At 47.8% G+C, this 23,154-nt stretch overlaps 1 protein-coding gene across 1 annotated transcript in view; it reads left to right on the top strand.

The window, feature by feature from the left end:
• Nucleotides 1-7,940: 7,940 nt before the first annotated feature.
• The window catches only part of IGF2R (insulin like growth factor 2 receptor), a 102,946-nt gene continuing 87,732 nt past the window's right edge, over nucleotides 7,941-23,154 (top strand). The window contains exon 1 of the mRNA XM_025294314.3: nucleotides 7,941-8,285. Coding sequence (XP_025150099.3) covers nucleotides 8,119-8,285 — 167 coding nt within the window. The 5' untranslated portion in view covers nucleotides 7,941-8,118. The remainder of the gene's footprint in view (nucleotides 8,286-23,154) is intronic.

Here is a 23,154-nt window from a genome sequence, read left to right as displayed (position 1 = left end):
GGGTTTTACAGCTTTCATTATCCTCAAGCTCTTTTACAGTTCTCTAAATTGTGGAATACTGAAGGTAATGTCTAGGGCTCTTATCTTTAGAACTGCAAATTTTGTTCCTTTGACATCCATTTGACCTATGGGTCTTGACTAATCTTCCATCTATTAGGCAACATAACTTCAGCATTCCTAACTGTATGTGTATGTGTATGTGTTGGGTTGTCTTTGGATTCTCTTTTGAACCTGTTAGACCAGGTTACTGGTTCTCACATTAAAGAGTTCAGTATTATCTTTGACACATGTTCATTTTACATCTGCATCTGAGTCACCATTATATTATCTTTTAAATATTATCCATCAGCAATATTTTTCATTGCATCATTTTGTTGTTGTTGCTCAGTTGCTAAGTTGTGTCCGACTCTGCAGCCCCATGAACTGCAGCATGTCAGGCTTCCCTGACCTCCACTGTCTCCTGTAGTTTGCTCAAAGTCAGGTTCATTGAGTCGATGATGCCATCCAACCATCTCATCCTCTGTTGCACTTTTCTCTTCCTGCCCTCAATCTTTCCCAGCATCAGGGTATTTCCAATGAGTTGGCTCTGCTGCATTTTGTATTCCAAGGCCAAACTTGCCTGTTACTTCAGGTATCTCTTGACTTCCAACTTTTGCATTCTAATCCCCTATGATGAAAAGGACATCTTTTTTTTTTGGTGTTAGTTCTAGAAGGTCTTGTAGGTCTTCATAAAACTGTTCAACTACAGCTTCTTTGGCATTAGTGGTTGGAGTATAAACTTGGATTACTGTGATGTTGAATGGTCTGCATCATTTTCAGTTCAGTTCAGTCGCTGTTGTGTCTGACTTTTTGCGACCCTATGGACTGCAGCACTCCAGGCCTCCCAGTTCATCACCAACTACCGGAGTCTACTCAAACTCATGTCCATTGAGTTGCTGATGCCATCCAACCATCTCATCCTTTATCATCCCCTTCTCCTCCTGCTTTCAATCTTTCCCAGCATCAGAGTCTTTTCCAGTGAGTCCGTTCTTCACATCAGGTGGCCAAAGTATTGGAGTTTCGGCTTCAGCATCAGTCCTTCTGATGAATGTTTAGGACTGATTTCCTTTAGGATTGACTGGTTGGATCTCCTTTCAGTCAAGGGACTCTTAAGAGTCTTTTCCAACACCACAGTTCAAAAGCATCAATTCTTTGGTGCTCAACTTTCTTTATAGTCCAGCTCTCACATCCACACATGACTACTGGAAAAACCATAGCTTTGACTAGACAGACCTTTGTTGGCATAGTAATATCTCTGCTTTTTAATATGCCATCTAGATTGGTCATAACTTTTCTTCCAAGGAGTAAGCATCTTTTAATTTCATGGCTGCAGTCACCATATACAGTGATTTTGGAGTCCCCCAAAATAAAGTCTCTCACTGTTTCCACTGTTTCCCCATCTATTTGCCATGAAGCGATGGGACCAGAAGCCGTGATCTTAGTTTTCTGAATGTTGAGTGTTAAGCCAACTTTTTCATTCTCCTCTTTCACTTTCATCAAGAGGCTCTTTAGTTCTTTGATTTCTGACATAAGGGTGGTGTCATCTGCATATCTGAGGTTATTGATATTTCTCCTGGCAATCTTGATTCCAGCTTGTGTTTCCTCCAGCCCAGCGTTTCTCATGATGTACTCTGCATATAAGTTAAATAAGCAGGGTGACAATATACAGCCTTGACGTACTCCTTTCCCTGTTGAAACCAGTCTGTTGTTCCATGTGCAATTTTAACTGTTGCTTCCTGATCTGCATACAGATTTCTCAAGAGGCAGGTCAGGTGGTCTGGTATTCTCATTTCCTTAAGAATTTTCCACCCACAGTTTGCTGTGATCCACACAGTCAAAGGCTTTGGCATAGTCAAATAAAGCAGAAGTAAATGTTTTTCTGGAACTCTCTTGCTTTTTCAAGGATGCAATGGATGATGACAATTTGATCTCTAGTTCCTCTGGGTTTTCTATATCCAGCTTGAACATCTGGATGTTCACGGTTCACGTACTGTTGAAGCCTGGCTTGGAGAATTTTGAGCATTACCTTACTAGCGTGTGAGATGAGTGCAATTGTGCGGTAGTTTCAGCATTTTTTGGCATTGCCTTTTTTTGGGATTGGAGTGAAAACTGATCTTTTCCAGTACTGTGGCCACTGCTGAGTTTTCCAAATTTGTTGGCATTTTGAGTGCAGCACTTTCACAGCATCATCTTTTAGAACTTGAAATAGCTCACCTGGAATTCCATCACATCCACTAGCTTTGTTCGTAGTGATGCTTCCTCAGGCCCACTTGACTTTGCATTCCAGGATGTCTGGCTCTAGGTGAGTGATCACACCATCATAATTATCTGTGTCATAAAGATCTTTTTTGTATAGTTCTTCTGTGTATTCTTGCCACCTCTTCTAAATATCTTTTGCTTCTGTGAGGTCCATACCATTTCTGTCCTTTATTGTGCCCATCTTTGCATGAAATGTTCCCTTGGTATCTCTAATTTTCTTGAGATCTCTAGTCTTTCCCATTCTATCGTTTTCCTCTATTTTTTTGCATTGATCACTGAGGAAAGCTTTCTTATCTCTCTTTGCTATTCTTTGGAACTCTGCATTCAAATGAGTATATCTTTCCTTTTCTCCTTTGCCTTTTGCTTCTCTTCTTTTCACAGCTATTTGTAAGGCCTCCTCAGACAACCATTTTGCCTTTTTGCATTTCTTTTTCTTGGGGATGGTCTTGATCCCTGCCTCCTGTACAATGTCATGAACCTCTGACCATAGTTCTTCAGGTACTCTATTAGATCAAATCCCTTGAATCTATTTGTCACTTCCACTGTATAATCCTAAGTGATTTTATTTAGGTCATACCTGAATGGTCTAGTGATTTTCTCTACTTTCTTCAATTTAGGAAAAAATTGTGTCATTTTAGGAAGCAGAAAATATTATTTTTTCCCAAATATTGGTGCCACAAATTTTAATCACTTGATCAAGATGGTTCCACTAGATCTTTCCATTGTAAAGATATATTTTTGTTTAGTAGAGAAACATTCTTTTAGACAAAGTGAATTTTCTAGCTTACAATTATTTTTCACCTGATGGTTTCAGTTTCCACTGAAGATCTTTGGCTGTAGCAATTATAACATTCAGTTCAGTTCAGTTCAGTCGCTCAGTTGTGTCCGACTCTTTGCGACCCCATGAATCACAGCACACCAGGCCTCCCTGTCCATCACCAACTCCCGGAGTTCACTCAGACTCATGTCCATCGAGTCAGGGATGCCATCAGCCATCTCATCCGCTGTCGTCCCCTTCTCCTACTGCCCCCAATCCCTCCCAGCATCAGAGTCTTTTCCAATGAGTCAACTCTTCATATGAGGTGGCCAAAGTACTGGAGTTTCAGCTTTAGCATCATTCCTTCCAAAGAAATCCCAGGGCTGATCTCCTTCAGAATGGACTGGTTGGATCTCCCTGCAGTCCAAGGGACTCTCAAGAGTCTTCTCCAACACCACAGTTCAAAAGCATCAATTCTTCGGCGCTCAGCCTTCTTCACAGTCCAACTCTCACATCCGTACATGACCACAGGAAAAACCATAGCCTTGACTAGACGGACCTTTGTTGGCAAAGTAATGTCTCTGCTTTTGAATATGCTATCTAGGTTGGTCATAACTTGCCTTCCAAGGAGTAAGCGTCTTTTAATTTCATGGCTGCAGTCACCATGTACAGTGATTTTGGAGCCCAGAAAAATAAAGTCTGACACTGTTTCCACTGTTTCCCCCATCTATTTCCCATGAAGTGATGGGACCAGATGCCATGATCTTCATTTTCTGAATGTTGAGCTTTAAGCCAACTTTTTCACTCTCCACTTTCACTTTCCTCAAGAGGCTTTGTAGTTCCTCTTCACTTTCTGCCATAAGGGTGGTGTCATCTGCCTATCTGAGGTTATTGATATTTCTCCTGGCAATCTTGATTCCAGCTTGTGCTTCTTCCAGCCCAGCGTTTCTCATGATGTACTCTGCATATAAGTTAAATAAGCAGGGTGACAATATACTGCCTTGATGTACTCCTTTTCCTATTTGGAACCAGTCTGTTGTTCCATGTCCAGTTCTAACTGTTGCTTCCTGATCTGCATACAGATTTCTCAAGAGGCAGGTCAGGTGGTCTGGTATTCCCATCTCTTTCAGAATTTTCCACAGTTTATTGTGATCCACACAGTCAAAGGCTTTGGCATAGTCAATAAAGCAGAAATAGATGTTTTTTCTGGAACTCTTTTGCTTCTTCCATGATCCAGTGGATGCTGGCAATTTGATCTCTGGTTCCTCTTCCTTTTCTGAAACCAGCTTGAACATTAGGAAGTTCATGGTTCACGTATTGCTGAAGCCCGGCTTGGAGAATTTTGAGCATTACTTTACTAGCATGTGAGATGAGTGCAAATTTTGTTGTTGTGCAAAATATGAACCCTTTTAGGATGCCCTCAGCGGGACATCTGAGCACCCTCTTAGGACCACAACTTTCCTTTCTTGGGCCATATTCCTCTTTGGCAATATACCACCATGGCTAAGCTGCAGGCTCTGGGACTGTCTGCTCAGTCACTTCAGTCATGTCCGACTCTGTGCGACCCCATAGACAGCAGCCCATCAGGCTCCCCCGTCCCTGGGATTCTCCAGGCAAGAACACTGGAGTGGGTTGCCATTTCCTTCTCCAACGCATGATAGTGAAAAGTGAAAGGTAAGTCGCTCAGTCGTGTCTGACTCTTAGTGACCCAATGGACTGCAGCCTACGAGGCTCCTCCGTCCATGGAATTTTCCAGGCAAGAGTACTGGAGTGGGGTGCCATTGCCTTCTCCACTGGGACTGTCTAGCCTGTGCTTAAACTCTGGCTTCTCCACTTGGTAGCCATATGACCTGCAAGCTTTTTAATCTGTCTGTGCCTTAGCTTCCTTATCTATAAAATGGGTGCTATGAAGATAGCCTTCTTCAGCGATCAATGCAAAGAAATAGAGGAAAGCAACAGAATGGGAAAGACTAGAGATCTCTTCAAGAAAATCAGAGATACCAAAGGAACACTTCATGCAAAGATGGGCTTGATAAAGGACAGAAATGGTATGGACCTAACAGAAGCAGAAGATATTAAGAAGAGTAGCAAGAAAACACAGAAGAACTGTACAAAACAGATCTTGATGACCCAGATAATCACGATGCTGTGATCACTGACCTAGAGCCAGATATCCTGGAATGTGAAGTCAAGTGGGCCTTAGAAAGCATCACTACGAACAAAGCTAGTGGAGGTGATAGAATTCCAGTTGAGCTATTCCAAATACTGAAAGATGATGCTGTGAAAGTGCTGTACTCAATATGCCAGCAAATTTGGAAAACTCAGCAGTGGCCACTGGACTGGAAAAGGTCAGTTTTCATTCCAATCCCAAAGAAAGGCAATGCCAAAGAATGCTCAAACTACCGCACAATTGCACTCATCTAACACGCTAGTAAGGTAATGCTCAAAATACTCCAAGCCAGGCTTCAGCAATATGTGAACCGTGAACTTCCTGATGTTCAAGCTGGTTTTGGAAAAGGAAGAGGAACCAGAGATCAAATTGCCAGCATCCACTGGATCATGGAAGAAGCAAAAGAGTTCCAGAAAAAACATCTATTTCTGCTTTATTGACTATGCCAAAGCCTTTGACTGTGTGGATCACAATAAACTGTGGAAAATTCTGAAAGAGATGGGAATACCAGACCACCTGACCTGCCTCTTGAGAAATCTGTATGCAGATCAGGAAGCAACAGTTAGAACTGGACATGGAACAACAGACTGGTTCCAAATAGGAAAAGGAGTACATCAAGGCAGTATATTGTCACCCTGCTTATTTAACTTATATGCAGAGTACATCATGAGAAACGCTGGGCTGGAAGAAGCACAAGCTGGAATCAAGATTGCCAGGAGAAATATCAATAACCTCAGATAGGCAGATGACACCACCCTTATGGCAGAAAGTGAAGAGGAACTACAAAGCCTCTTGAGGAAAGTGAAAGTGAAGAGTGAAAAAGTTGGCTTAAAGCTCAACATTCAGAAAATGAAGATCATGGCATCTGGTCCCATCACTTCATGGGAAATAGATGGGGAAACAGTGTCAGACTTTATTTTTCTGGGCTCCGAAATCACTGTACATGGTGACTGCAGCCATGAAATTAAAAGACGCTTACTCCTTGGAAGGCAAGTTATGACCAACCTAGATAGCATATTCAAAAGCAGAGACATTACTTTGCCAACAAAGGTCCGTCTAGTCAAGGCTATGGTTTTTCCTGTGGTCATGTACGGATGTGAGAGTTGGACTGTGAAGAAGGCTGAGCGCCGAAGAATTGATGCTTTTGAACTGTGGTGTTGGAGAAGACTCTTGAGAGTCCCTTGGACTGCAAGGAGATCCAACCAGTCCATTCTGAAGGAGATCAGCCCTGGGATTTCTTTGGAAGGAATGATGCTAAAGCTGAAACTCCAGTACTTTGGCCACCTCATATGAAGGGTTGACTCATTGGAAAAGACTCTGATGCTGGGAGGGATTGGGGGCAGGAGGAGAAGGGGACGACAGGATGAGATGGCTGGATGGCATCACTGACTCGATGGACGTGAGTCTGAGTGAACTCCGGGAGTTGGTGATGGACAGGGAGGCCTGGCGTGCTGTGATTCATGGGGTCGAAAAGAGTCGGACACGACTGAGCGACTGATCTGATCTGATCTGATGAAGATATCTGTCTTACAGGATTGTGTTAAGATTAAATGAGCTAAATCAAAACACCACAAGTATACTTGGCACATAATTAACTTGCTCAATAAACGTTAGCTATTACTGTATGTGTTTGAATTTCTCCTTTGCTACATCAAAGTGGCTTTGCCTAAGTTACTTAACATCTCTGTGCCTCTGTTCCTCATTTAGAATATGGTTCCTGGATTCATGCATGTTAATTGCTAGTACAGTGTCTTATATGGAGTAAGCATTAAAAAACAATTAACTGGGGGCTTCCCTGGTGGTCCAGTGTCTAAGACTGCATACATCCAATGCAGGGTACCTGGGTTCCACCCTGGATAAGGTAACTAGCTCCTCCATGAGGCAACAAAGACGACGTCCAGCAAAATTAATAAATATTAAAAAAAAAAAAAGATGAACCGTTACCATCGTGGTTATTCTATAATCAGATTATTCTGTATCAGGTAAACTTCTTAAGCTCATGTCTTTTCAGATTCACCTTCTTATTCTCACTGTGCCTAGCTCAGCCATTCACACAGTTATGGACTTAACAAAATACATGATTAGAGCGATTAAAAAGCTTTGCTGGGCGGCACTCGCTCAAGAGTCACCCTTTTACCTCCTTTATGTTTCAAGTTCCTATATCTGGGCTGCCTTCCTTATTGGAGGAAGCCCACGCTTGGGAAATCACATTGCCACAGAAGGTTTGTGAGAGACTCTGGTGGGTGTGTAACGGTGGGAACACCGCGGTGCAGGGCTCAGCGATCGAACCCCCGGAGGGCAAGAAAAGTGGGTTCCCATTCATTAAGGGATCGAATGTATGGTAACAGGGCTGCGCGGCGGCCTTTACAGCACTTAGGTTCTAAACCTCATTTTCCCTCTCCCTGTCGGTCGAGGGTGGGAACATGGGAGTCCAGGTTGGGCAGCACCTCCATCTCCCGAGAGCGCCCCCGGGGGAGACACGGAGGCGGGGGTCCCGCGGGGTAGCGGGGGGCACCGCAGGCCTGGGTGGAGGGGGGGGGGGGTTCCCGCACCTGCGCGCGCGCGCGACGTGCCGCTTCCGGCCGCGCGCGGGGCCGCGCTCACGTGACCGGGCCTGGGCGGAGCCGGGCGGGCGGGGATCACCTGAACAAGCCTGTCACGTGAGCGGGGCGGGGCGGGGGCGGGACCGGGGCGGTCACGTGACAGGCCCCGGGGCCGCCGCCGAGCCCAGAAGAGCCGCGCGCCCCTCGAGCTCCCCCGGCTCGTCCCTGGCTTCTCGCGCTCCTGTCCGTCTCCGCCTGCCGCCCTGGCTGCACACCCGTGTCCCGGACGCCGCCCCTGGCCGCCGCGCGCCGCTCGCCCGGCTCCGGACGCGCAGCCCGGGCCCGGCGCGATGGAGGCGGCCGCCGGCCGGAGCTCGCACCTGGGGCCCGCGCCCGCCGGGCGCCCGCCGCGGTGCCCGCTCCTGCTGCAGCTGCAGCTCCTGCTGCTGCTGCTGCCGCCGGGCTGGGTTCCCGGGGCCGCGGGCACCCAGGGCGGCGAGTTCCCAGAGCTGTGCAGGTGGGTGGCTCGCCGGGGCACGGGCTTCGGTCGCGGTGCCCCAGCGCGCAGCGGGCGGGATGGGGGTGCAGGGGGCGCCCCCGGGGGAGGGCCCGGGGTCCCCGAGTCTTCTCCTTGTGTCTGCCTGTCCCCGATGGAAAGTTGCCGCCGTGCCGGCGAAGGATAAGAGACCCGGGGGTGATCGGTGCCCACGGGCAGGGGGTGGGGGGCGCTTGGCCCGTGCTGGCCCGGGGTCCGCCGTCTGGCCACTTGTGGCTGTCACCAAGTCCGGGGCGGGTTTGCGTGAGTGCGAGCGGCCGGGTGACACCCCGCGGGCGCCCTCACGCCCAGCGGTGCGCCTGCGAAAAAGTTGGGAGGACGCAGGAATCCCCGGCTTCGCTTTGTTCCCACTCCACGTTTCCCCCAAAGTTCTACCAGCGGGGCTTCAGATGCGCCCCTTAAGGTGGACAGACTCATCCGTAGGAACGGCCGTGGAGTTGGGGGGGGGGGGTGGTTGGTTTCATTTGCTGATTGATTTCCTCAATGTGGGTTTTCCATTTTTAAAGTAGCTTTTTCTGCAGAAGTTGACTTTTTTTTTTTTTAATCGGGAGAATGGAGGGTGGTCATCCAGTATTGGCTTTCGAGACTTCACCCTTCACTTCTGCGAGCTGAACTTCCTGTCTCGTTGTTCACATGATGTCATTGTCTCCGGGTGGATTATTCTAGTGGAGTCTTTTGCTTTGGGAACCATGATTGTATAATCGTTGGTCCCAGTGAGGACTGTTAAGTGTCCTGCCATGGCCGGGAGTCCCGGGGTTGGAGAACTGCCGATTCCATGTATTTTTCTAACCAACCTTCTCTGGACTGTTTAGGATGATGGAAAATACAGCTTTTAATTAATTTTTTAAAGCTTGGTGAAAAAGGGGTGAAAAGTTCTGAAAGAGTCGTGGACAAACAAGTCAGCAGTTATCCCTGGCGCTAGCAAGTCACCTCTCAGAATGAAGCCAAGTTTAGCCCACTTGGACCTGAATTTTGAGCTTACGGTGAGGTGTATGGGGTCTTCCTTTGCCTTAGAGATGGTCTTATTACCCCCGAATTGAGAACTTTCAGAAATTATTACTCTGAGGAGAGTGAGGCTGAATGCACAGTGGAAGCGGAAAGGCCCATATTCTTTGTCCTTTTTTGGAAAGGTATTGGGGGCCCGAGGGAGAGTTAACTGCACATTAGTTTGTAGGCCAGTTAACTACCCTAAGATACATAGTTACTCATAGAAGCCCCCTGTACAGTGAAAAGCTAGTCGCTGACCCAAGGTCAGACTGTGACTGATCTTTAAAGGAGGACGTTTTTGGGGGTAGTGGCTGCTGTAACCATATGCATCCATGAGAAATTAGCTCAGCTTGGCCTAGTGGTGTTGGTCTTGGATGCTGGCAGATGGAATTGATTTCTTAATAAAGTTGCCCTCAAGGGCAGACCCCTACTCTGGAGCTGCTGCAGGAGACTCTTGCTTTTGCTTTAGGGTAGTCATCTCAGCGCCTGGACCGTGGTTCACAAACTCATCTCCAGATGGAACTTGGCCTCTTGGTCCAGTAGAAAATGGCCGTTGTATCTTGAAATGCCTCTCCTCACGGTCACACGTGGGCCTGACTTAGCAAGTGCTTGACAGTGTCCTGAGGGGACTTGCATTTTTTTAGCATGTGCCTTCTGTGGTCTTCAGACAGGTCCTTTCTGCCAGGCTTCTGAGGACTGCAGCCCCAGCTGGGTTGCAGCTGGGTGGGCTTCGGCATGTTTCTTTCCCGTTACTGCTCTGTGGTTTCACATTCAGACTTCTCTAGAGCCGCGTTTAACAGTCTCTACTTCAGACCCACTCCCTGAAATTTGAAATTTGTTTTGTTTGTTCCCGTTTCAAATGCATACCTTGGCTTAAATACTGAAAACATTTTTTCCCCCCTCTAGGAAAGGGGTTTAAAAAAAAAATCTGTTTTCTTGAATGAAGTCAGACTGCCTAAAAGTTCCTTCACTGTAGCACATATTTGAATGGGAATGTGGGCTGATCATGTCTTTAAGTCCACTTTGAAAAATTCTACCGAGTAGCCCCGAAGCAGGCTGTTTTCTGCGGCCTTTTCTTCCAGCTCTGGGCGTCTGTCCGTAAATAGCTGCCCAGGCCTCACCGTGAGTGTGAAGAGCAGACTTCTGCTCTTGGTGTTTGCGCTGCTTGTCAGTGGCAGCGGTCCCCACGGACACAGGGGCACATTCCAAACGTCTGCAAATTGGTTGCTGGTAACGAGGAACACGTTTTTCCATGGAAGACTCTCCCGGTTCCTGGTGGTTTGGTGCCTGGTGCAGTCCGCAGCTCCCCTCTCGCAGGTTTGGGGTGCCTAGACACCTTCCGGTGGCCGCGAGAACCCTGGCAGGCAGGTCTCACAGTCCCTGGAAAGGGGGGTTGATTCTGGGGCAGCGGCCTCTCCTCCCAAGTCTAGCTTTCTAGATCCCGGGAGGGTACCTTTCGCCTATGGCCCCTTAAGACCAACAGGAGGGAAGTTGGGGCCCGTTTCAGGGAGGCCTGCAGGGCACCCATGTGGCCCAGACCCCTCTTGGGGTGAGCGTGGTGGGCAGGGGTAGTCCCCAAGTGGCTCGTTAGCAGAAGGGATGAAGCAGCAGCTTTATCGTCTTTAGCCGGGTGCTGCAGAGCAGGGATGACGACGGCCAGTTGCCCAGAGTGTATCTGCTCTCCCGGCACTTTGAGCGCGTGTCCTTTGGAGAGCCTCAGTCGTGCATTCTTGAAGCTTCGTGAGGATGGATGCACCTGGCGAGTCCTGCGCTGTGGAAGAAGTCAGAGGTTTTAATCCCTTGGCTGTTTCTTGGAAGGTGGTGTGTGGTGGAAAGAAAGCATTGGAATCCAGAGGCCACCGTGGCCGCGGTGGGTCTGGCAGGCATGGCGGGGCTGGGGCATGGAGTGCTGAGCTGTGTGGGATGTGCAGAGGTTGGGGGGCAGGGTCTGTGGGGACAGGAGGTCAGGGGGCAGAGGCCAGAGGCTGTGCGGAGTCACCCGAAGAGACCAGAAGGCCCTCCGCTTGTCCACAGCTTCACCCTCTTCTGTACGCGATACACTTTGTAAAAGGCCGTTCTACACGTGCGTGGTAATTAGTGACTTTCTACCCTTTATTTTGGTGTTAACGACATTCTTAATGAGTGAAGGCTTAACAGTTTATACGAGTTATAAAATAATGCTTTGGGCTGTCTTGATTTAAGTAGTTAAGTATCTTAAAGTGTATTTAGAACAAGCTTTCCCCCAATTGTTTCTGTATAAACGCTGCAACTTTTTTTTTTTTTTATATTGAGGACAAGAGAGTAATGAAGCCAGCTGGGAGTTGAGGTTGGTTTAGTTGATGTCTCTAAGGAGACATTTTTTTCCCTGCGATTTTTCCGAAGGAACAGTGCTTATATGCCTAATTTGGGCCACATGTTGAACCTGGATCACATCCACTTGTGTGTATATGTTTCTTGCAACAATAAGTGTGTGTGTAGCCCAAGATTATTAACTGTGGGTAGACACATGCTTTAATTCTTTAAATTCTTTAATTCTTGTCAGGACCATCATCCTGACAAGAGTCCCAGGGAATGAACTCCTGATTGGGCTTCATATCTTTTATCAGTGTTTCACAGAGGGAGTTTTAAAAGATGGGGTTGAGTGAAATCATTTAGATGTCTCATCTTTATTTCGATCTTGGCATGTATAACTGTGCTGTGCTGGGAAAAGAGAATTCACAACGGTCGCAGAACTGGGACCGATGGAAGAAAGTAACTCATTACTTTGCAGATACTGTTCTTTTTCTCCTTTTTTTTCCCGCCCTTTTTTATTATCCCAGCCAGGAGCCCTTTTGGCAGTGACCCCACTGGTCATGGAGGTGGAGGTAGCTGAGATCGGATATACCTGTGAGTCCTTTGTATTTTCCGCATAGCTGACTCATGACCAGTGAGGGACAGAGGCCTGAATTCTTGTTAATGGTGTCTCCTCACCTTTAATCCTGGCAAGGTGACAAAGGACTCATTTATTCTCCAAGTGATCCATTGACATTTCTTAAGTAGGGGGAAAACTGGGAGGGGTTAGAGCTGGAGACACCACCCTCTGGACAGCACTGGATCCAGAGAACTGGTGGCCACCACTGCTCCCCTTTTGCTAATTTTATTTTATTAAACTTTTGAATTTCTTTTGTTAATTTTAAGTAATGTGTAATCTAAGTTTTGATTTTTTTTTTTTTTGACCCAAGACTAATCTAGATGTTACTAGTTTTTTGGGCTGTTACAAACAAAGCTGTTGTAAATATTCATGTACAAGATGTTGTGTGGACACACGCTGTATTTTTGGATAGATACCTAGGAGTGAGATTGTTCAGTGGCTGGAGAGTGAGGGTTGATTTTATGGGAGCTGCAAACTGACTTCTGAAGGGATTGTCCATGTTGCATCTCCGTCGTCGGTGTGAGAGTTCCGGTGTTTCTACATCCTTGTCAGCACTTGATCTTGTCAGTCTTTTTAATTTTAGCCATCCTAGTGGGGTTGTAGTGGTATCTCAGTATGGTTTTAATTTTCACATCCCTGCTGACTCATGACATTGAACATCTTTTCTTGTATTATTTGAATGCCTCATGAGGTTGAACATCTTTCATGTGCTTATTAACCACTTGAGTATCTTTTGTTGTGATTCTCAAAAAAATCTCTTGCCCCTCATCCCTGAACACACTTTTTGGGGGTCATCTTTTTGTGTTTCAAGAGTTCTTTATGTTTTTGGAGTCAGGTCCTTCCTCAGGTCTGTACAGTGTGTATTTTCCCCACAGTCTTTGGATTGCTTTTTTTTTTTTTTTCATTAATATGTCCTTTGAAAAATAGGTATTTCTTAATTTTGATGAACTTCAGTTTACATTTTTTTTTTCTTTTCTTTTTAAATCAGGCTTTTTGTAGCCTATGAAATCTTTGTACGGAGGTTTCTTAGCCTTAGCACATTTGACATGTGGCCTGAATAAATATTTGTTGTGGGGTCTGTCCTTTGCATTGTGGGATGTTAAGAGCACCCCATCTTCCCAGGTGGCTCAGTGGTAAAGAATCTGTCCGCCAATGCAGGAGATGTGGGTTCAATCCCTGGGTTAGGAAGATCCCCTGGAGAAGGAAATGGCAACCCACTTCAGTATTCTTTCCTGGAAAATTCCATGGACAGTGGAACCTGGGGGGCTACAGTCTGTGGGGCGACAAGGAGTCCGACACGACTGAGCACCCACATACACATTTCCTGATGTTTTATATAGGAAGCTGGCGACTGAGTTTTTAAGTGAGTTCAGGCTGCAGCTTTCTTTGCTGTATTATTCTTGGATGAGTTCAGTATCAAGAATGTTTTGCTTTGTGGGAAGAGCCAGTTAGTTTTTAGTATATTGTATGATATGAAATAGTTTTTGTATAGGATGGACAATTTCTGTTCCTTAAATTTTGGTAGAACTCAGTGGTAAAACTGTCTGGGCCTTGTGCCTTTGTGGAGATAGAATGTAGTGGAAGAGGAGTTTTGATTACTGTTTCAGTTTTGTCTATTTACTCAGATTCTATATTTTTTCTTGAGCAAGTTTTGATAATCTGTATTTTTCTAGGAAATTGTCATTTTAATTATGTATCCACATATAAATATGTAGCATTTACTCTTATGCTTTTGGAAATACCTTTTGACTCTGTAGGTAAATTTAAAAAATTCCTGATGTTAATTTATGTATTTTTCCCTTTAATTAGGCTTACTAAAGATTTTTCTAGTCTTTTTAGTCTTTTCAAAACAACTAGTATTTATTTTACCATCTTTGTCACCATTAATTTTTTATTTATGCTCTCTGTTGTTAACTTTAAAAAATTTCTTTAAAATTTTTTTCTAATTTTTCTTAAAAAAATTTTTTTTTCTTAAAGAAATTTCTTTTAGTGCAGTAGAGTTGATTTACAATATTATGTCAATTTCTGCTGCACAACAAGGTGCTTCAGTTATACCTGCATGTTCTTTTTCATCTTCTTTTCCATTTGGTTTATCACAGGATATTAACTATAAAAGTTTCCTGTGCTGTACACTAGGATTTTGTTGTTTATCCTCGTTTTTTTCCTAATTTAAATTGAAAACTTAGATCTTTTAAATCAGCTTGAGTGACTAAACTATGAATTTAAAGCTGTGGGTTTCTTTGTCTGAGTACTATGCTACTTACGGGTTTTGATACATAGATTTTTCATCCTTCAGTTCTAAATATTTTCTTCTTGTACCCAAAAATGCTATTTGAACTTCTTGGATCCACCAGTTTTTAAAAATTTTTCATTCTCTAGGTAAATAGAATTTTCCCCTCATGTGGGCAGTAAAAATGTGAAATTGTGGCCTAGAACCTCGTTGAGTTGCGTGTTCTGTGTGTTTGGGAAAAAAAGTTTCTCTCTTTGGGTCAAAGTTTCCTATTGTGCTGTTTAGCCTCTCTTTATCATAGCGTCCTGCTCGGTTTGTCCTTTATACTTTGTATCTGACTACCACTATGGGCAGGGTTCCAGAAGAATGGCTTCTGTCCTCTTTCCCAGCCTAGCAGTTCTCCTGTTGTTTGTAAGCTCTTCAACTTTTTTCTGTTTCTTAGAAACATTCCAGCAGGGTCTAGAGTTGATGTATACTCACAGCTGCCTCTTCATGGTTGCCACAACTTCCCTCATCCCTTGGAAGACGTAAAGCGCTCCTCGGATTGCTCTATGAATTGCTCTTTCCTTGGGCCCAGTGTCTTTGTTGGCATTTGTCATCCCATTTTCATGGTGTGGGTGCCCTTGCGACGGCTGGTGCCTCTTGATTGTGCTCTTCGCATCGAGCCTCCGCTGGGACGCTTGTGGCCTCTTTTTGCGCAGCTGTGCAGGATGGAGCTGGGAGCAGTTGTTGAAGCTTGGCTGCAAGTTGCTGGGGGGAGGCCGGGGGATGGGCAGGGCGTTCCTCTGGCTGGTGTGTCCCTGTGGCTGGTCTTAGGTGCTTTTCCATTCTCCTAAACATCACTCCCAGCCCTGTTCCTGCTCGGAGACAGCTGCTGGGCCCTCGTTGATGGCCGCTGGCAGAGGACAGTGTGTTCTGCCTGTAGCTGGAGTCCGCAGAGCTGGATTTCTGAGTTGGCGGTGGCCAGTCACCTCTTTCCTCTACGTCTCAGTTTCTTCCTCAGGAGGGCTGGAAGTGGAGTTTTGGAAGTCACTGTCCTGCTTTCGAATGTGGACTCTTTCTCCTCTTTACTAGTTGGAAAGCCTCACGGGCCAGTTAACTGGCCTGCTGAGATTTTGATTTTCTTCTGTGTCAAGTCAGGGTGCTAATCACGTTTTCAGGGTGGTGTGAGAACCAGAGTGTGTCTAAGTGCCTAGCTATCCTTTGTGGTCATAAATGGTGGTGGTGGCGGTGATTGCTTTCTTTCTGCAAGTTAGGGCTCTATGCGCCAGGTCAGTGATATTTTTAGCTGGTTCCTCTGCACCTCCCTGGTTCTCTTAGTGTCTAGGGGCTTTTTGCGTCAACACGAGGGTGTTTCTTCTTCATCCATCCTATACATTGGCACTCCATGGGAGAGTTCTTTTGAGAAAGAAGTGTTTCCATCATTTAAAGTTTTAAAACCACGGGGCTGTGTGATTCTCAGGGTCTAGTTTGCATCCAGGCTTCTGCGGTTCTGAGGCTCCATTCTTCAGGATTCCTCCAGCTCCCGAGTAGCAGAAAGCCCAGCTCGAGTTTGCTTACACAAGGAGGAGCTTGCTGATAGGAGGTGTGGGGTTGGGGCGGGTGCCAGGTGCCATATGTCGGGTGGCCCCGGGCCCTTTCCTGCCTTTTTCTTGGCATTGTCCTCCTTCCTGTGGTGGCCACATTAGTCCACCACCCCGGGGGAGTGGGGGAGTGCAGAGCCTCCTGATTTTGTTTTTTGGTAGAAGGTCCTGAAGCCCCCGAGGGCTTCTGCATGGGCGTCAGTGCTCTGGAGGGGCTCAGTCCCATCTCCCTGGAGGCGGGTGGGTCTTGGATTCCAGGGCGTCTGCTGTAGGTGGGGACTGGGCGCAAGAATGCAGGCCAGTGGGAAGCGTTGTGAGAGCCCTTCGCCAGCTTCATGGTGCCACATGACTTAAGAACCAGCTGCCACAGGCGGAGTTTTGAGGTGCCTGGAGTGGTGCGTCACGCCTATTTCTGTCCTCGTGGTAACCAGCGCGGGGGGCCGGCCTGTGTGCATCCTCCAAGGCTGGGGTGGGTGGAGGGGAAGATCCCAGCCCCTCTGGGTTCTGCAAGCATGAAGCTTGCCCTTCAGATGGGCCAGAGACCTTGGGTGGGATTTTTATGTTGTTGCTTTAAGATCCTTCCATGAATCTCTGGAGGGTGGCTTCCCCCTCCAGGGCGAGGGGGTGGGTACAATTTTGCACATGTCACTCTTCACTTTAGGGCTCAGAGATGTAAGAAATCTGAGGTCATGAAAGTTACCAATTCGAGTTTTGTTTTGGGGTAGAGGGAGTAGGGAAAGATGAAGGAACGTGGAGACAGTGAAGCCTGGCCTTTGCCAGAGGGTAGCCAGGGAGCTCTTTTAAATCAGAGCCTATGTGCTTTAAGGGGATGGGAGCCCACTCCAGCATTCCTGCGTACAGAATCCCATGGACAGAGGAGCCTGGCGGGCTACAATCCGTGGGGTCATGTGCAGTTCTTCCCACGTACGTGTGTGCAGGAATAAACACATGGTGTGCACGTGGAGAGCTCGTCCAGGAGACCGGCCACCGGATGTTGACTTGTAACATTAGTTTGTCGCCATCTGGGTGACTCGCTCTAGTCAAAAGCCAGTTAGACATCTTTAAAACACTTGTTTGGTACTGAAAGCCTCTCCCCAGCACCCCGGCCTGCAAACAGAAACCCCAAACCACGAGCATGGACGTGCTGAAGGGTGGCTTCTTAGAAATGACGAGGATGTGTCCCCGCTGAGTCACCCCCCGTGTCCTCCGAGGCCCCTCCGCCTGCCATCTGCCGGAGGAGTGTCACTCACCACAAACAAAGCAAGAAACCCGTGTGGCTCACTCTCCCCACTTTTGAGTGTCCATCCTTCGGCGGAGGCCGGGTGAGTTAGCTGCTTGGGTGAGTGAGCGAGCCTAGGGAGAGACGTATGGGGCGGGGCTGTTGTATGGAGGGTGCTGGGTCCGCAGGCCTGTCTGTGGTGGGGGCGGGGGGGGGGCTTTTGCTTTTTTTTTAGGAAGCGAGGGGGGTCACCTGCACATCTGACTCGGGGAAGGGTGTGCTAGGCAGAGGGATCACATTATCAAGTGTTCCAGCCAGGATGCTGGCTGACATGGCTGGCAAGTGGCAGAGGGGCCGTCGTGCAGCAAGAGCAAGAAAGAGGGTGGGAGACGGGAATTTTCGGAGAGGGTTGGCTGGGGCCATGTCCCATAGGCCATCAAGAGTGACTCTAGAAGAGAGTGTGTAGGTGTGTTTAACTGAATCCCTTTGCCATGCAGCAGAAATGGGTACAATGTTGTAAATCAGCTCCATTTCAATAAAAAATATTAAAAAAAAAAAAGAAGAATGACTCTGGATTTTATTCTGAGGGACGCGGGATCCTGGGAGGATTTTGAGCCCAGGAGTGACCTCGGGGGGGGACGGCCTGCGGGGGATTTTTGCTGGACCAGGTAAGTGGTTATAACAGATTGGCCCAGGGTCGTGGTGCAGAGTGGTCTGATTCTGGGGACTTTGAAAGTGGAGCTGGTGGACTCTGCCTCGGGCTGGATGTGGGATGGGGTGGGGTGGGGGGAGAGGGACTGAGCTGAAAGGATGGAGGGGCTGTTCTCAGAGGGGGTGGGGGTGGGGAAGCAGGGGCCGCTTGGACAGCGTGGGTGGAGGCTGTGACAGGGTTGGGGGTCATTCCGAGGAAGTGCCCTGTGGGGGTGGGGGGCCGGTGGGGCCGCAGTCCTTTCAGGTGGTGTGAAGGTGGCACTGACGTGGCCCTGCGCTTCCTGTTCAGCAGCGGGTGGTAGGGTTTCTGAGACGTGTGACCCCAGCATCTTCAAAGCAGAGACTGTTCTCCTGCGGCAGCCTCCCTTTGTGAAGGACTCACCCTGGGTAGTGGCCCCATCACCATCCGAACTAACCGGCTGAGCTGACTGCCCGGAAAGTAGGAAGGTGGGGGGCTCCCCTGGTGGCTCCGTGGTAAAGAATCCACCTCCCAAGGCAGGAGACATGGGTTTGAGCCCCGATCCAGGCTGATCCCACGTGCAGAGGAGGAGCTAAGCCCATGCCCCCATCACTACTGAGTCTGTGCTCTGGAGCCTGGGAGCTGCAACTCCTGAAGCATGCGCACCCTAAAACCTGTGCTCTGCAAGCAGAGAACTTTTGCAGCGCAGCAAAGAGGAAACCCTGCTTGCCGCAACTAGAGAAAAGTCTGCACAGCAATGAACCTGGCACAACCCCCCCCCCCCCAAAAAAAAAACAAAGTTAGGAAGGCAGACTTTTTCTCTTGTCCTAGTGGCTTTGGAAGCAGGGTACTGGGTCCATGAGAGTTTGGGGGACATTGGTGATGGTCTCTGAGGGGACTGAGCCTTAAAGTTTGATCTCTACGCCATGGGCCGAGTTGATGTAAAAGGCAGTTGAATTCTGACATCCATGTGATGATTAAGGAGGAGGTTCAGCCTGTAATTCAAGCCTTCATTTTGCATTTGAGGAACAAAGGAAGAAAGCACCCAGATTGTAAAAGGGGCCTCACGGAGCAGGGTTGAAACCCTGGCTTGCGTCCTGGGGCTGTAGAGTCACTGGGAGCAAAAACGCAGCAAGTGCAGCAGTGGGCGCACCGGCCGGCCCTTGGAGGAAGATCTCGGGTGTGGAGGGCCGTGGCCGCCAGGTTCCTGGAAGCAGAGCGTGTCTGTCCTTTTCCCCAAGTTTCCGATCCATCAGGCCTTTGTTCTGGTGGCAGCTGGTGGCTGCATGGTGCGGGCTTGGGTGGGCCCGAGTGCCTGTCCTGTTCTGAGAGATCGCAGGAGGCAGCTGGCGTGCATGTGTCTGGGTGTGTGTTCTGAGCAGCCCCCCACTCTCTGTCTTGAGCTTCATCAGCTCCGTGGAGCTGGCCCCCAAACCAGGCTCCCACCTCAATCCTGGCAGTGTCGTTAGGTGACCGTCCTTTCAAAAGGACTTAACCAGGCCAACTCAGTTTTTAACCCGTCTTTGAGTCCTGCTGGTGATCCAGATGAGAGCTTAGGTGACAGTGCCTCAACAGCTCCACGTTTCCAGCCTTGTTTTCCTGGTGGTGGCTGTGGGGTGGACGACTCTTGGCGACGGGAAGGTGAGGCTCTGAGTGCTTAAGTGTGTCCCCCAAGGCTGGGTCAGGGGGTGGGATTCAGGCCCACGGGTGGTACCTCGTGGCTTGCCTTGGCTTCTCGGGACCTCTCCCAGACACTCAGGGTGCTGGTGTTAGAGCCGTGCCTGCCGACCCCCTGGCGCCTCCACTTTCATGCCGACCGGAGTCTCTCCTCCAGCCTGATCGCTCTCCAGACCACTGGCTTCCTGCTCCCAGACCCTGTGTCACTACAGGGAAAACCAGAAATTAATGTCTGGCATTTCCTTGCCTTTTTTTTTTTTGCTGGCCTCGTATCTTTATCCACAGCTTTGTGGGTTTGTTAGAATAGGAAGTGAAGTACTTCCTATATAAGTTTTGGCCACAATGCTCTATCAAACTCTTGTGTCCCCCCTGCGCCTGCAGATCAGGGTGTGTATTCCTTGTGCCAAATCAGATTCTTCTCTCGTCGTGTCAGAAGCAGAGAGTTATTGACAACAGGGGGTTACATTATGCTCTTGACATTTCTGCTGCAAATGTGCGTTTGGAAACCCTGCCTTCCTTTCCCCCTGCCACCCCTCCCTTCTCCCCGCCATCCTCCCCCTTTGCTATTTTAGGACACCGTTCCAGATTTTCGAGGGTCGGTGGTCTGGAGGGATGAGCTGAGAAACTCTCTGATAATGATAAGAGGCAGTGGTGAGCCAAATGTTCCCTGAGTGTTTTGTTAGAGCCCTTGGATGTAGGCCAGAAGCAGAGAAATCTTTTCTTTTTTTTTTTTTGCTGTTCAGGTTGGAAAGACTTTGCATTCCCCTCGTCCCCCAGATTTGGTATTGGCTGCTCACTCTAGATTTAAAATAACAGTCCTCTAGCCAGTGACCATGTTATGTGAATTTACTTGTATACCACCAACTTTTTCTTTTAAGGAAACCAAATTATAGATTCACACGTGCTTGTTAATTTTACTGCTGGTTCCATTGTACTTCTAATCTGCTTTATATACTGATGATTGTAGGCCAGTCATCAAATGTTTCATGGCCACATGACCATTATTACCATAACCCCAGGACTTGTGGCAGTGAGGGAACTAAGATCTCTAAAGAACATGGACGAATGAAGGTTCATGGAGCTGCTTTGTGTTAGAGGGGAAGGGACTCAGTTTTCTGAGATTTGTTTTTTTTTTTTTCCTTTAAGGTGTTGGGCATTCCAAACATTTTATAATTAAACTGTATGTACTTTGTTTTATCTATTTTTTAAAATTTTTACCTATTTTTGGCTCTGCTGGGTCTTGGTTGCTTTGAGCAGGTTTTTCTCCAGTTGCCATGAGCTGGGGCTGCTCATTGCGGGGGCTTCTCTTGTGGCGAAGCGTGGGCTCTAGAGGCAGGGGCTTCAGGAGTTGCAGCTCACGGGTGTAGTTGCTGCTCCTCAGCATGTGGAATCTTCCTGGACTAGGAATCGAACTCACGTCTCCTGCCTTGGCAGGCGAATTCTTATCCACAGCATTATCAGGGAAGTCCTAGACTTCAGTTTGGATGTTAGCTGTTTTAAGAATTAGAAAGAACCCCACATTGTATTTGCAGAGTGTTGCACTTCTGCAGGTATTCAGTGATGATGTGTACGAAAGCTTGAGCGGTGTCCTGTTAAGACACCAGTGTCAAATAGCTGAGAGGAGTCATCCAGTTGTGGCCGTCTGGCTTTTTCTTTTGCTTTCTCTCTTTTGCATGGACGTTGGCACCATGTTTGGTAGAGACGGCTCTCTGTTTCTCTTCGTGAACCTTTCTGATCTCCAGGCAGTTGGGATGGCCAGTTAGATCGGCTTCTTCCTTGCTGCCTCTGATTCGCTCCCGTGCTGACCGGGTCGGGCTCTCAGTGTGGCATTTGCTGGAGGCAGTATTGGGAAGGTAGGAACGCCTTGCCGTCTCCGTTGGTTGATGGTCTGCTCGTTGTGTGCTTCCTTCTAATTGGTGATCTTCTAATTGGTTGCGTGCCAGCACTTTTCAGGATATTATGAAATGTAAACCAAATGAGATTAAAATGGAACCTCCCGGCCTCGGAACAGACGCAGACTGACTGCTGTCTGTCGTCCAAGGTGGTTTTGGCAGAGGCCGTGGGATCACGGTCAAGGGCAGATGGTCTCAAGCTTTCTTGAACTGAGGGACCATGGCCTGTGTCCTCAGTTTATCTGATGAGATGAATCGTCCACCCCCAGGGCCTATCTCAGCCACAGAATTCAGTTTGAGACCCAGGTTTGAGATTCCCTGGAGAAGGGAAAGGCTACCTTCTCTAGTATTCCTGCCTGGAGAAGCCCGTGGATAGAGGTTCCTGGCGGGCTACAGTCCATGGGGCTACAGTCCATGGGGTTTGCAAAGAGCTGGACACAACTGAGCAACTAACAGTGAGCTCAGAAAAGTGTTTTTTTTTTGATCAGCATGATGTGGGGTGGCCTGGATCTTCACAGAAGTCTTCATCAACAGCTTCTCCCCAGGGGCCGCATTCAGGTGCATTCAGTCACTCTGGAAATCGGCACTTGGGGTCTGCCATTTCAGGGGCACCTATTGCAACAAGACTGAAGCTCCTACAGTCTCCTGGAATGCTTTTCTACCTTCACTGTTGTACTTAAAAGTAAATATCTTCTGAAAAGTTAAAAAAAAAAAAACTTGTACAGTGCCTGGGTGGCCTGCTGTACAAACGTCAGGACCCGGGGTCCACTGGCCGGTTTCCTTCCCAGCCTGCCAGCATATGTTGATTCTGTCCATGTATATGTCACTATGTCATTCTGGGACGGAGGACACTCCTGTCCTGAGTCATGGGGCAGTGGGGGATACCAGGCACATAAGATCTACCAGTGGGTGGTGGGAAATGCCAGGAGGGTTGGTGTCAGAGCTGAGGATAACAGCAGGGGCCAGCCCATGTGGTCCAGAGGGCATTGCGTGCAGACCTGTGTGTCTAATTGCCAGGTTTGCCTCGAAGTGAACTTGGGAGTTTTCAAGAGCGGGAGGGGGACATTGGCTGATGATGTTTCATACTCTGGAGAAAGAGGTAGCATGGCAAAGATTTTGCTTGCGTGTGCTACTTTTCAAAGCCAGGATTCTTGTCCAGGTGGTTTTGTGTCCAGAAGAGCACTGCTAACTGAGGTTAGGCTGTCTCCTCGCAGGATTGGAACTGATTCTAAGACCCCAAAGTGGGCGGGGCCTCTGGGTGCTGGTTCCCAAAGACCAGGCACTTCCTGGGGCTCTCCTGCTCCATCTCCTCGCGTCCTGTTCCTCACAGATGAGAGGGGGGACAGCTTAGAACCACGGTGTCTCATAGAAGTCTTGGCCTGATAGGAGAGTCAAGAGTTCTGTGAAGATGCCCACTGGGCTTTTACACCATCTGCATGCTAGTCCATGTTTGTAAAGCAGATATATTTCAAACATGCGTGTGTGTGTGTCTGAATAAAGACTACATTTCCACCCAACTTGGAGATATTTTCTTCCATGGTTTGTTCCCTGCTAAAAGTTTAAAATTTTAATATTATAGCTCATTTTTCTCTTTGGTCTGACACGTTAGACTCATTTTTTCCTGTTAGTTTTTTTTTTTTTCCCCTTCTTTATTTATGTAA

The sequence above is a fragment of the Bubalus bubalis genome, chromosome 10, assembly GCF_019923935.1.
Source record: "Bubalus bubalis isolate 160015118507 breed Murrah chromosome 10, NDDB_SH_1, whole genome shotgun sequence".
In the NCBI taxonomy this organism is placed as follows: Eukaryota; Metazoa; Chordata; class Mammalia; order Artiodactyla; family Bovidae; genus Bubalus; species Bubalus bubalis.
This window is presented reverse-complemented; position numbering and strand designations above follow the sequence as displayed.